Source organism: Etheostoma spectabile, chromosome 3 (genome assembly GCF_008692095.1).
Source record: "Etheostoma spectabile isolate EspeVRDwgs_2016 chromosome 3, UIUC_Espe_1.0, whole genome shotgun sequence".
Classification (NCBI taxonomy): Eukaryota; Metazoa; Chordata; class Actinopteri; order Perciformes; family Percidae; genus Etheostoma; species Etheostoma spectabile.
This window is the reverse complement of record NC_045735.1, coordinates 2,207,603-2,224,100: the sequence shown is the minus strand read 5'-3', so window position 1 is coordinate 2,224,100 and position 16,498 is coordinate 2,207,603. Positions and strand designations below refer to the sequence as shown.

At 38.7% G+C, this 16,498-nt stretch overlaps 1 protein-coding gene across 2 annotated transcripts in view; it reads left to right on the top strand.

The window, feature by feature from the left end:
- Positions 1 to 16,498, top strand: part of tyw1 (tRNA-yW synthesizing protein 1 homolog (S. cerevisiae)) — a 68,872-nt gene that overhangs the window by 3,816 nt on the left and 48,558 nt on the right. For both annotated transcript variants that reach the window (XM_032512054.1, XM_032512053.1), the window contains exons 6-10: positions 6 to 296; positions 3,861 to 3,983; positions 11,368 to 11,500; positions 14,914 to 14,966; positions 15,058 to 15,176. In XM_032512054.1, coding sequence (XP_032367945.1) covers positions 6 to 296; positions 3,861 to 3,983; positions 11,368 to 11,500; positions 14,914 to 14,966; positions 15,058 to 15,176 — 719 coding nt within the window. The remainder of the gene's footprint in view (positions 1 to 5; positions 297 to 3,860; positions 3,984 to 11,367; positions 11,501 to 14,913; positions 14,967 to 15,057; positions 15,177 to 16,498) is intronic.

Here is a 16,498-nt window from a genome sequence, read left to right as displayed (position 1 = left end):
ACCAGGTGGGTAAAAATGTGGACAAGTGGCTTTGGATGCTGAGTGGCATGCGGATCATGACCAGGGGAGAGGGCGACTGTAATGTGGTGAAGAGCCGTAACGGCAGCATTCAGACAGACTTCCTGGCCTGGAAGGTCAGGTTCCTGAAGCGCCTACAGGCCCTGGCCAAGGGTGAGAAGAAGAGCTGCAGCGGGAACTGTAAGACTGGAGGCTCCTGTAAGAACAAGAGGAAAGACGGCCAGGAGGAGGAGGAGGAGGAGGAGGAGAAGGCAGCTCTGCAGAATAACAGCTCGGAGGTAACGGCAAAAAAGTTTATTTTACTGTTGTGTTTTTAATGCCACACTATGAACATTCTAACACCTCAGTAAGTAACCAACTGGTTTAAGATATTTAGTTTATGTCCTTGAGCAAAAATCTGAATGCTGCCCCTGGATCAATGTTCTGGCCCATGATGATGATGGTGATTATTGCTTCACAATGTAGTACTGTTGATCGCACATCACACTTCCTATCTCAGTTGATTAGACATTGGTGATCTAGTTTAACTAGACGTACACAGTGTTTTTGACACAGTGTTCTGATTAACTCAACTGGACACAATGATTAAAGATCAAAGTTACAAACTTCGGTGGCCGGGTTGGCTCAGTGGCTAGAGCAGGCGCACATCTACTTTAAGGTTTGTGCCTCGATGCAGAGGTCCAGGGTTCAAATCCAACCTGCGACAATTTCCTACATGTCTTCCCCCTCTCTCTCCTCTTTCTCACCTAGCTGTCCTATCAAATAAAGGTGGAAAAGCCCCAAAGATAATCTTTAAAAAAATTACTAATTTGTAAAATTGCATCAAAGGTTTGATAAAACATATATTAGCGAGATGTTTTGTCAATAACTGGGCCAAGAGCTGCGCACATAATCACAGGAGACATGACATGTTTGCCTTGCTCTCACATTAGCAGGTTTGTTGCATTCTGTTTCCATGTAGTTTCCTCTAGTCTGCTGTTTGTGGACCTCAGGTGGACGTAAAACTGAGGATGTCAGGGAGTTGTCTCTGTCCATTTTATTGTTGGACAAGTAACAAGTCTAAAATGCTCTCCTGACTTCTTCCTGAGGTTGTAATAATTTACAAAATGAAAGTAAGAGTGTTTACTTTTCAATACAAAGTGCCTGAAAACACAGCTTGTATAACCTGAAGAACTGGATGTGCTTGATCCAGTTTGAGTAGCTTTTCAGTAGCAGGGAAACACAAAACAAAAGCACAAGACCATGTTAAAGAATGTCATACAACAGACGGTTGAAACCTTACTTCCGGCAGGTGCACTGTTAGATAGACTCTCTCTTGTCCCCCTTTGACCCAGAACACAACTAAGAAAGTAAAGACAATAGGTGAAGAAGAACAAAGGTTGAGACAGGGAGTAACTGGTGTGTAATTAGGAAAATGTCCCGTGGCTTATGACTCGTTCAATTTTAAAATTGCACTAGATATGAAAGCACCTATTATCACAGGAGGCTGAGTGGGCAGCATGGGCTATTGGCCTCATGCTGCACTCCTGCAATGGGATGAAAATGTGATCAGGACTCAGGCAGACAGGTGCTACGCCCAGTTAACCAGGTCCTTACTTCATAGTCTGATGTTGTGTATTTTCAAGGAAAGGTATTGTGGTATAAATGTTCTGCACATGAAATGAGTCATCGCTGTCAATGTTGACCATCATGTCAAAATATAAAAATAGCACTTTTTTTCCACAACAATCCCTTATTTAACACAGCTCCACCTGTCCGCATGTCGAGGAATCCTTGCTCCTGTGAGTAAGTGAGCTAACGTTAGCAATCAAACAATCATAGATAGCTAAGATAGCGTTTTTGAAATGATTCCCCTATGCTGTTATTGTTTGTAGTTAGAAGTTTATTATTTCATGGATTTCACAAATTTTAGTATGACATTATGCCGTAAACCGTTTGAATCTGAGCGTGCGCGACTCACATCTGCACTCGACTTACATCGGGGAGTGACACATGCTGTAAAGACCGTTCTCTTAATGCATTCATTATGAGGACTGATTACAAAATTAAGAAAGTGCGTAAGGGGCTAAGGGAAGATACAGGCTGAAGAAAATGTTTGGAATCAGTTCAAACCTAATTAAAACAAAAACTCTGTACAGTGTGTCTACTGCAAATATCTAACTAGCTTACCCCAAAAATGGCACAACGTCCATGCTTCAGCTTCTCAACAGAAAACATCAAGTCTAACTTGAGTTGTATGGACGATGAAACTACGCCAAACACAACAACTCTCAAAACCAAAGACAGGAAAACGTAGTGGTGACCACAGTTTGATCTAAAGAGCATACTAACATAAGTGTAACAGAGCTGTGTGACATTGTAATCAAATAGGTTGAGGAGTATAACTAATATTAGCATATATGCCTATTTACAGTGTATTCAATAATATGATTTCATATTCAGTCTCAGGTTGAAACCTGTAGTTCTAATAGTTAGGTTGCACAAAAGGTAATGTTTATGTATGTGTAATATGTGCTTTAGTTTGAGGTTGTTATTGCAATCCAGAAACAATGTAATATGGCACTTAAATGCACTTAATGTTTAGATTTTTTGAGAGATGACATATTAAGCAATGTAGGCAATACAAATGTTGCTTTTACCGAAAATTGAACTATTTTATATTATTGTTCTTCAATAAAACAAAAGTATTTCTTTTCTGTTTACTTGATTTATCAATGGAACAATCGGTAGAATACTCGTTTACTAAAACAATCGATAGCTGCAGCCCTACATCATACATAGATGACCAGTTGTCATGGTAGCAGGCATCTCAGAGCCAACTCTAGCTGAGACCTCTTCCCATCTGTCTGCAACACTCATCGCACTCAACGGAGGTGACATTCAACCGGAACAGGAGTAGTAGCAGAGGTAGCTGAGAACTGTGGCGGGGGGGGGCATCATTATGATTTATCCACCCACTGTATTGCTCATTCATTTTTTTTCTGCCGCTGCACATGTGGACAGAAGCTTTGACACTGGGAACACAGATAAATCCTCTGTAAGCGTGCATGTGGTCCTCTTTATTCAGGCGGTCCAAGAGGAGATAACGACGTACAATAAATGGGTTCCATATGGGCTCCCTCGCTTAATCATGAATACTTTTTTAATTGGTTATAGGTTGAAACATATGTGCGTCTCTCTGTGTTGGAATGATTTATGGTTTGGACTTGATCATCTGTCTCCTCATGTCTTTGACTTTGTTTTTGTTTAAACCTCATTGGTATCCCCAGACCTTGGACTTTTTCTTGTATCTCACAGGTGCATTATTATATTTTCACGACTCTGTCAATCAGTATGTTTTTAATGACAACTGTTTTCTGTTTGTTTAAATGCTTTTGAAAAATGTATTGGGGTCCTTCAGTCAGAAGCACTCAATTCAGCGTTTGCTGTTTTTATTAGATAAAATAGAACGGAGAGATCAAACGTTTGCCATGGGTCCTAATTTAAAGAATCCCACACTATCAGGAGGACTGGGGCACTCTGAAGGAGACAGACACAGATTTCCTCATGTGCTGTCTATTTTCATTTTACACAATATGCAGATTAACTTTAAATTAAATTAAAGTTTGTAAAATAACCATGATCCTTTTTTTTTGCCAGATGAAATTAATTTTATTACTGATAATGCTTTGAAAAGAAATAAGTTAAGGTTTTGCTTTGTTTCTTCGAGTATTTTATTATTGTGGTCCCCAGGGACCCCATTCCGTAGTGCTTGCATATTTTGGTATGAAGGATGAGAGTTAGAAACGGTCTTTTACTAACCATATTTTGTGCTCTCTGCCCTCTCTTCCTTCATGTTTCAGGAGGATCTTATAGAGTCCAGCAGTGATGAGGAGGACTCTAGCCTGCAAGATGAGAAACACTCCGGTTCAGTGGTTGACATGGAGGATCTGGGCAAGATCATGAGCAGTGCCAAGAAAGCAAAGGTCAGACTCTGTCCACCACCACACTGACACCACTTTTAGTTGAGTTTATTAGCATTATGCATGCTCACAGTTAACAGCTGAACAGAAGCAGACTTTACATCCACAGAAACAGAAATATAGCTTTACATGATTGCATATCATAAAACTACACATTTATCTACAGTATATGCACACATCCATTTATACTTGTACACATTTCCAAACGCAAACCATACACTTACATGCAACCATGCATACATTAAGAAAGCCATAACAAAAAACAAACAAACCCCAAAGACTTAATCTATCCATCTTTCGTGAATATATACTTCTTTTCAGTACACTGCATATGTCTACAGCTGTTCCTCTACAGCAGCGATCCACAAATGGCTGTCCGCGTTTTGTTGCAAATAAGGCATACAGGTTAAGCGTTACTGAAAGTTGGCCAGACAAATGTGTATCAGTCCATTCTTTATTAAAAGAGAATTCCGGTCAAGTTTTAAATGTGCTTTTCGCCTCTAAACATGTTCAAAATGTCATTAAAAGTGCCTACCCATGTGCAGTGATTCCTTCCGAGTGAACACAGTGAATCTGACTGCAGTAGATGTGACAGAAATGCATGAAAGCTGTTTAGTTCTGGTGTTGAGACGGCAGTTAGAGAGCTTAGGGACCATCTACAAACTACAACACAAGTGTTTTTGCGTCTTCCTTCAAGCGTTTTCCACCAATCAGAACACTGCATACTACAGTTTCTGTAATCATTGATTTTAATCATCACTCCTCAGTGAACTGCCTCCTAGTCTGTGATCATTTTCTAAATAAGTAGCCTATCTAGTAATCATTATGGATTTCCAGGGAGCATATGAATCTGTTCAAACTATACAAGTAAATAAAGAAGCATTAATTTAGTAAAAAAGTGACAATTCCTATGGGCACCACCCTCACTCTGACGTTTCTCCATTAATGAATGTATAGGTACTGAGCATGTGTGTAATTCAGGCCTGTGTGTAATAACAACAGAGTGAAAAGATTGTAATTTCCCTTAGCAGGATTAATAAATACTGCATTATTTTATCTTGAACAAAAGGAACTTAGAATAACTTACTTCAAACCCCCTTTCCCTAGCTTCAGAAAACCACCACCGTTCAGGCAACACCACAGAAAAACAGTGTATACTGTACTTTTCAATGTGAGTTAAATTTACTGTGCTTAGCCTGCTTCACAATATTACACTTACATTGTTGTTGAACATTTATAACTGGATTCTCCAGTCATCAACCTGCAGGTTCATTATCAGTGTTTCCATGTTAAGGTCTTTTAGCGAGCACCATTGTGGCATTAAGCTTCCAACACCTCAGTCCAATCTACAGTAAGTGTGTTGAGAAAATCAGTGTCATTGAAGTAGAAATGGCAGATGGATTGATAGACACCAGACCCCGGCAGGCGAGAAGCGGAGGCTTGCGTAAGAGCGAGGACGCCCACTTCACAGACTTGTGAGGAACGAGTGACTCAAGAAAAGCAATAAAAAAATATGAAGGAATAGGCACTCGGAATCGGTCTCCTTTACATGTAGTGAAAGGACTGAGGGGAAAACCGAAGCTGTGAGAGTGAGGGGAATGAAATAAGAAGAAATGTAGCTATCCAGTGTGCTTTTTGACTGCTAGATCATCGTGGGGAAGTCCTCTTGTAATTAAAATAAAAAGTTATGACTTGCATCATCACACTTGAATGTCAGGATGACATAACATAGCATGTTAGTGTTGTTTTTGCATAATTCGGTCACACGGGGCAGGCAGTGCAAGATGTAATTAGTTTGAGGATTAAACATTTGATATTGCCAAGAAGAAACAAGTACTTAGCCAAGCTGCAAATTAAGTGTGAAAAGGACGTTGGTTAGCTGATTTACAATATAGAGCCAGCTGAGGGCCAGATGTTTATTAACTATTTTTAAAGATGATTACCAAGATGAATATGTTGTGGGATTTTGAAAGCTTTAGTCTCCGGTTATAAAGTCTCTCAGTGTTGCAGTATTACAAAAGGAGCTGGAGATCAACCATGTATAACTGCAGGTGGGAGCTCACGTTGGCTGTGTTCGACCACTAGGTGATGGCAGAGGCTCTCTCAACTCAAAACTCTGAGTGAACCACTTTAATACCACACTTACTTGCATGATTTCTCTGTGCTCATCAGCAGATTTTATTACCTTTTATTGCCTTTTCATAACCAAACTGAAGCTAAACTTTGGGGGGGGGGGGGGCGTAGTTTAATGTACCTAAACAACGATCAATCATCACCATATTTCTCATGGCCATCTCTTGTCATGAACACTTAAGCCTGTCAAAAAAAACTAAACTGAAATCCATCGATTATAGAAGTTATCTCACATTAACGTTTTCTTCTTCATTGGTGCCTAAAGCGAGGATAAAGCTTAACGTGGTTTAATGTACCTAAACAGTCATCAATGATTACCAAATTTCTCTCTCGTATTGCTCTTCATAATCACTGAAAACTGTCAAAAAATCTAATCCAAAGTCCTAATATTATGGACGTTAGCTCACATTTCTTCTCCATTAGAGCCTATGGTAAGGAACCACTGAACCACTGAACCACTGAAAACCATCAAAAAACCCGGACCCTACTGGCCAATACGGCAAGGTCACTGCATATGTTTTCCTACGTGGCAAGTAAAACTCAAATTATGAGCTTGCAGCAAACATCACATTTCCATTAACTGGCACTAATGTGTTCCTTTAGTCCAGTGGTTAGTCTTGATTCTGGTTTTATGGATGTCAACTGAACAGATTATTAAATATATTCTCTTAAAATTTAGTCCAAAATGGCATCCAAGGTGTTTAGCATTATTTGTTGAAATGTCAGTGAATTATTAAACATTTACATCCCACGCTGAGGATACAAAATTCTCACACTTTACAAAAGTCAGTCCGGTTTTGAATCAGGCTATCTAGAGATTACGGCTGTTTTCCCTCACTAATGCATTTCATAGGCTACCATTCAAACTAACATATGCCTCTAGTTAAGTTATCTAGCTGTCTACTTTCTTCACGAGTCATCTCTTTCTTGGATAAGTAAGTTTCTTCTCCATTACTAAATGTTTTTTGCCATCATGCCTGTTAGTTGAGGCCAGTCCATAACAAGCAGATGGCTGCAGAGCTAAATGCGGCACAGATGGATTTGTCTGTATTGATGTCCGTGGTGTTTGTAACCACGCAGAAATGAAGATGACTGGTTTACTGCTAAAACTGAATGGTGAGACCTATTTCCCACAACTGTTTTTTTTTCTTTTCTTTCAAGTGTACACTAGGATAGATTACCAGGCACGCTGTGGTTGACTGCCAGAGCACAGAGTTCATATTGCCCAATCTTTAGTCTATTTCAGTCTTTGGCAGTCTTAGTATTCTGGCAAGTGCCCCTAGGCTTCATTTCCATTGTTTCTCTAATTGATTTTGCACTAAAGTTTGTTGCATGGGCATCTAAGCTTTGTCCTCCTTTCGGTTTCGGCCTGCGTGGTCCATTTCATGCCGTGGGACTGTTGTCAGATAGGTGCTAGTGTGAACGGATCATTAACTCGAGCAGCCACACAGTTTTCTGTGCTGGGTTTTGGATGTTTTTTTGTTTCGTTTTTTTACCTTTTTAATAGGAGATTACAGAGATGAATGGCTTTCACTAAAAATGGCTGTTGTGTTTCCTCAAGATAGTGTTGACATAGTTCAAAACGATTGGAGTCTGCTGACAACACGATTGTCTTTTACATGACAAATATGTGTCAATTAAAGCAGGTTGTCAGTCAGGTTCCATACCAATAACATATCTGCTACATTAAGTGACCAGATAAATACATTATAATTGTGTGTGATGTCATAATTCACTTCAAAAGATTTTTTTTTCTTTTTTTCTTCACCAAACAAAAAAATCTATTTCCTATATCTCATTGGGAAAACCCAGAATCTATGACTATGTATTTTACATAATTTCAATTGATTGATTGATAATAAATATAATAACTTGGGCAAGGGTATCTGAGGTAACAGCTGGTAATCTGTTGGTAACAGCCGGCGTGTTAAGCTAATTACGATCTTGTTTTTTGAGGTTTTATATAATTTCTTTTGTTCCCAAGTCTTCTTTCTCTATTTCTACTTGGCCCCCCCTCTTTTGTGCTCTCTCTCTCTCTCACAATTACCTTTATTTTTGTCCCTGTTATCACCTGCTTGCTCTGTGTGTTATCGCTGCTCTGTCTGTCTGCATCAGCCCCACGTTGTGTCATGGTTCCAGAGCTGAACACGGTGCTGTGAGATGTCCCAGTTCTGTTAGTCCAGACAGGCCCGGGCATGACTCGATGTCTGCAAGCTCTCGAGCGAGGGCGAATGCCGAGCAGTGGGAACCAGAGACTAAGGCCAGATGAATCGTCAGGGCTGCACGCAGACACCACAGGGACAGATTGTTGCACTGTTGGCTACATGTTGCAAATGTGGTCAGAATCTTGCATTTCAGGGATGCAGTAAGAGAAGGTGACCATTTGTGCTGGCTGAGAGTAATAAATCCCATGTTGGGGTTTAAATTGAAGGCTACAAAATTTCCAGTTTAGATATTTTACGGACTTGCACTTGCTATTTGGGCCACAGCTTTCTGATGATTGAACCTCTAGGTGGCTGATGCCATCCCTTATTGACTGCTTGATAACAGGGATAGAGAATGGCTGATAGCATCCTTTTTAAACCACCCAATGTAAAGCAGCAACCCCACATAATTTGCTGAGAGATTAATGTCAAAATGTCAAAATTCAGCACAACACCAGATCCTTTTCCACCTAAGCATGAGATGTGGGACGATTGTGACATAGCACGATGGCTTATTTATTCACAGCATCCCCTGTCTGTTCTATAAAGTATAACAAAGTAGTGGAAAATGTCAGAGATGGATGTTAAATGATATCGTTATTATTAATTATCCAATTAGGCCTATATAAAACAGAGAAAAGTAGCAAATCTTCAATTGTGAAGCTGAAACTAGAAAATGTTTTCTTGAAAAATATTGATAACAATTGATAAACCGTTCACATAGTTGAAGATACGTTTTCTGTTTAATTAGTTAATTAATTCATCTTTACCGCTGTAATCCAGATATTGTTTTTGTACAAATCATTGACCCAATGATATCCCTGTATCTGCAGCTCGGCTTTACTGAGCTTTATAGTGAGTTTAAGCTCATTTTTCAGCCATCCGGCCCACAACTTTACGGTTCTGGTTCACCCTAACTGTTCTTATGATGTCGTTTTCAGAAGCAGCTGTTAACCTTTTTTCAAAGAAACGCTGTTATAACCCCCTGTACACTACCTGCTCAGCACCAAACAGCAAACCAACACAGTTAGAGACTAGCTGGTAAACATAGTGGAGCAGTTAGCAGATTTCTCTTAGGAGTTGGTAAAGACTAAAACAGCAAAAAGGAGAATACATTTTAGACATTTCTCAGGTGGACACAAACATGACTGTATAGAAACGACACTTTCTAAGTAGCAAAAGCTCAATATTCTCTGGAGATCACTGACTCCAATGGGGAATTATTTGGAAAAGATTGAAATTAAGAGAACACATGGTTTTCCAGTGAATATGGCTAATGTTTGCATGACTTTAAATCAATTGGTATTCAGACTGTCTTGGCTGAAGCACATGGGCCAGTGAGCTACGGTTAGCGCCCTACAGCGAGCTGCACAGGAACAGGTGAATTGAAGCCTCACTTCAGAAATACACACATACAAACATTTGTCAGTGTTTGCTGACATAGTATCAGTCCCTTATGAGCGCTGCTGTGCTGAGAAGCTGACATATAGATCCCCATAGACATGCCGTAGCAGTGGTAGCAGCCCAGTAATTGGGTGAAGCTGTCATCTAACATTGTTAATCGCAAAGGCAACTCGTCCATCATGCCTTTCTAAAAAACTAATACCTGTTCCCATGCACTGGGGCAACTTTTCTAGCAGGATCTAATCAATCTTTTGTTGTATCTGTAAGCAGCATATCTCTAAGATATTTACATTTACATACAAATGATGTAAACTGCAGTAATGTTATCCTAGCCTGAAGGAAGTTGTTAATCTTCCAAACAAAAAGGCTGCCGCAGCTTTGGCATCAAATCAGGCGTTGTGTTTTAAAGACCAACACTTTTCTTGTTATGCTATGAACCTTTTGTTGCATTTCACTGTGCCCCTGAAGGGCCTAAATCAAAGATGACCCCGTACTGTGCGGACATGATGATGTCCCTTTTATTTCTAATGATCATGCAATGGTAAATGGTTATGTGACACACAGTCATACAAGGACTGCAGAATCCCAACCCTCGATCTTCAGTCCTGTCCAACATCAACGCTTTGGAGGAAATCTTTTGAAAGTTCTTGTTTTTAACTTGGTTCCCTTGAACTTGTATAACATTTTAGAAATTTATCTTGCATCCTGCAGCAGTTTAATCAGCATTACCATTTAGTAGGACTTTCAAGTGTATTCCAGTGACAGGTGTGATTAATGGACAACTTTCTTACACAGGATGATGACAGTCGAGTCATTTTTAATTAATTTAAATAGCCCAATATCACATATTACAAATTTGCTTCAGGGGGTTTTACAATATGTACAGCATACAACACCCTCTGTCCTTTTTTAAGCGTCACTTAACCCTCATGTTGTCCTTGGGTCAAATTGACCCGTTTTCCTATATCAATGTTCTTTTTAATTACCCAAAATAACATGATTGATTCAACACAATGCTCTTTGGCAAGTACAAATCTCTACTTTCATTAATTTTGGGGCGTCTTATTCAATTTTTTAGCATTTGAAAAACAAATTGAAGTGTTTTTGAAATAGTATTGAGTAAAAGTTTATATATTCCTGTCTGCGGTTATCCATCAACAAACATCGTTTGTTAGTGTTATCTAGTGTTGAAAACGTCAAAAAAAGAAACATTGAAAAAAGGGACAAAAATGTAAGAAAAAATTAAAAACATCGATAAAAAATGTCAACAAAAGTGTTGATTTTCACTTTTGACGGGGAGACAACACAAGGGTTAAGATCAGGAAAAAAACCCGCAGACAAACTCTTTGACAGGGAAAAATTTGAAGAAACCTTAGAGAGTGATGATCTCTCTCCCAAGACAATCAGTTGTATAATATACGTATGTTGCATGTACAGCTGAATTCTTTGTTCTTTTTTCCTCTTCTTAGCATTACATTTGCGACATTATAGTTATATAGTAGTATAGATTGTATAGTTGTGACAGACTGCCGTTACAACACAGCAAACCTGAGTAGAGCCTGATTTTTTTTTCTTTTTTTTTCTTTTCATGGTTCTTTTTATGGTTATAAACATTAAGTGATTCTTGAGTTTTATTCCTGCCACAGAGCAAGGAGGAGGGTGGAGGAGACGGCCAGATGGTGAAGCTATCCAAGTTGAACGGCGTGAAGATGATTGAAGATGACGGGGAAAGAAGAGAGATGATCACCCCTGCCCTTAGAGGGGCACTGACAAAACAAGGTGAGTAAAATGGAGATTTATATTCAGTAAAAGTCAAAGGTTAGAAAACTAACACAAACTACAACACATTAGAAACATGATGAAGAGAACATCAATATTGTCTATAACGGTGATTTGTGGAATATCATTTCATTCGACTTGTTTGTAAAACTGTGCAGCAAGTTCCAAAAGAACATCTGCTGGTGTCACTGGTGATTGTTGATAATATATTCATATTATCTAGCTGCACTGCTTTGCAATAAAATCCCATTACACACCAGCTGCTTGTCAGCATATTCTTAACCTTTCTCTTTCCACAGGGGCAGCAAAGTTGTAATTGACTTTAATACAAAAGTTATGAGGCATGTCATTATTTTTAATTTCAGCAGTAAATCTAGCAAACACACAGAAATGGCCAGGGTAGAAGTGAATCATAGATTTTATTTTCCTGAAAAGCATTCCCCCCTGATCAAAGGCACTAGCAGAGGTTGTCCCTTCTCAAACACAATTTACCTCAGGTACTTAACAGTGTGTTCTGTAATTCATCAAGTATTCTGTTTACTGGCCTCAAATGCTTATTACTTTGGCATACGACACAGAAAGAAGTAACACATTGGAACTTCTGGTTGGAGTATGATGAAGTTAAATCAGCTGTGAATATTGCATCTTGTGTTCCAGCCTTTTTTTTCTGACATCCTGATAGAGAAGGTGGTTAAAGCTAGTTAGTGGTGCTACATGAGGAGAAGTGTGTAGCTGGGAAATGTGTGTTGTCTAATGACACTTAATGATACATCGCAGTCCAATAATGTCTCTGCGTCCTCCTGTCCTCACGGTGCAGTCCGAGTCTCAATTTTCTCTCCTCCCGCACCAAAACCTCAATAAAACTACTCTGAGCTGGTCTTAACATGGTAGTGCTCATAAATTCAACATCCAGACTACGTGCTGAAGTCAGTCTTATTGGATATAATACTATATGTTTAATTTCAAAAAAGTAAGGTTGTTAATAATAATTCATAATTAACTCACTGAAATCTCTTTAATTAAACATGCACACAAGATAACCCTGTGTATGTACAGGCAATAGCACTTTCCACCCAGTATAAAAAAAGGATGTTTAATTCAAATCAGATAATGAATATGTGTAATTATCTAGTAGAAATATTTTAAGAGTAGTGCTGCCTATGTGAAAGGTTCTGATTGATTGAAGTCAAATCTGAATGCTCTGTCCTAATGCTTAACATTGGCTCCGTATTTATCATATTGCATCTTGTTTTTCGGGTAAATAATCTACATGAAGTGTATCCATATGCCCTATGTGTAGGTGGGTGCCTTTCAGAAAGCCTGGGTCTGGTTGTTGACATACTAGTTCTGTCTGAAACAATCGTCTCCATTTAATCCATTCACTAGTACAGCACAAGCAAGTCATTTTCAGCCAGTAAGTCCCCACTGTTGGATTACACAACACTCTATAAATAGAACTCTGTGAGCAAGACTTCACTGCTTTTAGCCAAATGTTTTATAGTGTTGTGTTGGCAACAGTCAGTCCCGCCAGACTATTTGTTTTATTTGCAATAAAAGAATGAAGGATGAAAGTTTTGGCATTATTTTAATTATATTGGGTCTTGGAAAGCTTAATTTCCTGTAAAGCCTCATTCTGGCATGACATGGATGCAGAAGTCACACATCTAGTAAAACCCTTGTGTAATGTCCAAGAAAGTTTTATCAAAGTGCTGCACATTTAAGATAATGGTTTGCGGTGGCTCAGAAGACTAGAATTTTCACATGAATCCCAAATTTCTGATGTAGAAACTTTTAAAAACGGGTCAAATTTGACCCGAGGACAACAGGAGGGTAAAGTCCACAGTTGGCCCACTAGAGAGTTAATCTGTATTGTATTTTGTACTATACAGATTGAAGGCTTATTGGAATTTATTTCTATTCAACAGCTATTTGTAGTAGCAGACCACCTGTAAGTGGCAAATTGAAGTCCTCTTTGAAGAGGTAGTTGAAAAGCAGATGGTCATTGATATTATCACAGAAACAGATGAGTAACAGACTTTTATTCCATTTTTAATCTGTTTATTTTAGTTTATAAATTTCTCTTTTTTTCAACCAGAGTAATGTCTTATTAAGAAGAATTTAAGATGTGAAGGTGTTTTGTATATATATTTTAGTACTGTACATTTAAAATTAGTATTTCTTTGCCAACCAGGCATTGCACAGGTGAACAACCATACATGCATTAGATTCTTTGCTGTTATGAAGCATCCATGTGAAGCTGTTTAAGGCACAATTATTCGTCACACATATTGTTCTTTTTTAACTTATGCTATTTCTCAGAGATAATAAAGAGAAAATAGAAAGACCTTTCTTTTCTTCTCTCCATCCACCCCCCTCACTTTAGCTTAATCCTCTCCACTGACACATTGAAGGACATGGAGGCATTGGAAATCAATTTCTCTAACAAATGTTTTAATTGGTTAAATAAACTGCTTGGCCAAGTTCCTTACCGTGCTTTCCACAGTCTTTTTGCCTGCAATTATGTCATTTTTATGTATCTGGTTTGCTAAGAGCCAGGTTAGAAGAGGACGTGCTTCACGTAGAAAATAAATTTGATCCTGGTCAGCATGCCTCAGAGAGGAAACTGTACAGCATGTGTTCAAAATAATAATTAATACATGTATATAAAACTGTGTTTGTGCATTCAACGTAAGTGTTTTTTCTGCTTATCAAAATAACATCTGTGATCAATGGCAAGCTGTTTCACTCAGGTGGCAAATCAAAAATTAGTATTTTCATAATTTCTACAAATACACTCTAAATAGCCTTTATGAATACCAATTTTGTCCAACTCATCTAGCATCAAACCTGACATCTTTGCAAACTGTGAGAGCTCATCCACACCCTGACACAAATGTCCTGCTTTGTTGTAATGAGAGATTTCAGCAACAACAAAAAAAACAATGGCAAAATGCATAGGGTTCCATATGAATTCAACATCAAACGGTTTTGCTTTTGCAGAAAGTATCTTTAAACGTTGGGACTTTAAAAGTGACCCCTTCTTGATTCCCCTGGAGGCAATCCCAATATCATGTTCTGGTTTTTCTCAGCAGATTAAGTGATACAGATGAAGCTTTTCTCTTTGACAGACATCAGAGGAGGATGTGTAAAAAGCCTGCAAGGACTCACTCAAGCGTAGCCAGTGGTATTAGGCCGTGGTAATATAAGAGGATAGAGAGGCAGACTTGTAAAGAAAGTGAATGTAAAGAACTTTATCCTCCTTTTTGTGCTGAAAGAGAATTTATCGAAACTACCCTTCCTTCCTACTGCTGACGTGCCCTGAGTTGACGCTATGCGCTTTATTTCAGATGTTCTTTTGAATCTGGTCCATGTGGTTTGGGTCAAACAAAATGTTCTTTCTCTTTTCTGTGCAGGGTACAAACTAATTGGAAGTCACTCAGGAGTGAAGCTTTGTCGATGGACCAAGGTAACAGGATGTACCCTTCTTTTTAACGCATTTTACTTTTTGACTAACAAATTGCAAGAATCACACTAAAGGTGTTGTTTCTGTTGGTTAGTCCATGTTGCGAGGGAGAGGAGGATGTTACAAGCACACTTTCTATGGTATTGAGTCCCACCGGTGCATGGAGACTACCCCCAGCCTCGCCTGTGCTAACAAGTGTGTCTTCTGCTGGAGGTATGTACCCAAATATTAAAGCCATTGCAAAGTGCAGAGGCCAGTTTCACAGAGATAGACTTTGAATATGGCTTGGATCAAGCCAGTAGTCTGAAGTAGGGATGGGCGATACAGAGAAAATCAAATATCGCAATAAGTTTGACCAAATACCTTGATGTCGATTATTGTAGGGTTGATATTTGGTGCTTTCACAAAATAGTTTTGATATATAATTATCAGTAACATGGATTTAATAACTACGTGGTAAAGGCAAATGCTGTAATAGAACAGCTAGAACAGTCTGGTAAGTTCACAAAATGACAATTTTACTGTAAGGCAGTTTGTTAAACCAGGAAAGACAACACTTGTATAATATTACAATATCCAAAATCTAAGACCATATCTAGTCTCATATCGCTATACCGATATAATATTGCCCAGCCCAAGTCTGAAGTTTAAATTGATCTGTTGCACTAAGCGATCTTGTTCTTGACTAATTTGCTATGAATTCTGGTTAAACTAAGAACAAAAAGGCGGCTGAGCCACGGCCTCATATCACTCAGCTCGATCCACTCAATCAGAAAATGTTTGCCTTCTTGAAAAGCTCAACAAATTACAAAAAAGTTTTACATTTCAAAGAGTGCAACAATACAAAGAAAAACTTTCAGTACACAGACTTACCTTTTTTTTTTTAAGATTACATTTTAGGGCTTTATTTTCACAGGACAGATGAAGACATGAAAGGGGAGAGAGAGGGGGAATGACATGCAGCAAAGGGGCGCAGGTCGGAGTCGAACCCGCGTCGAGGAGTAAACCCTCTATATATGTGCGCCTGCTCTACCAGCTGAGCGAACCAGGCCACGCACGCAGACTAATCTAAGAGCAAAACAGACCAGTCTAAAATGTTTTTGGAAAACCGGCCCAGGTGCTTAAAATAAAGTACATAAAGTTTGTTGTTGGCTATTTTTGGTTTCAACTCAGGTATGAGGGACAATCTTGGGAAATTCAAGACATTTAATTTGCCTTTTGTTACAAAGTTAGCCAATGTTAAGCAATAGGTAAACAGGCTTGCTTAAACTGTGATTTATCAAAGTTGCTGGCCCTCGGGGGGCCAACCAGTGGCTAACCGTCCCTTAAATTGTTCATTGCTGCAAATATAGTTTTGGGTCAGCGTAGGTGTACCCCTAATATTTTGGTATCATATATTCCTTTACTGATTTGTTGAACACTTTAAAAAAAAAAAGGATTATATTTTTTAAAGTCTACTGCTGTCACATTAAACTTTAGGTTGTTAAATAGCATGTTTTTTAAGAGTGCAACACATGTCTATGGTGCAAACAACA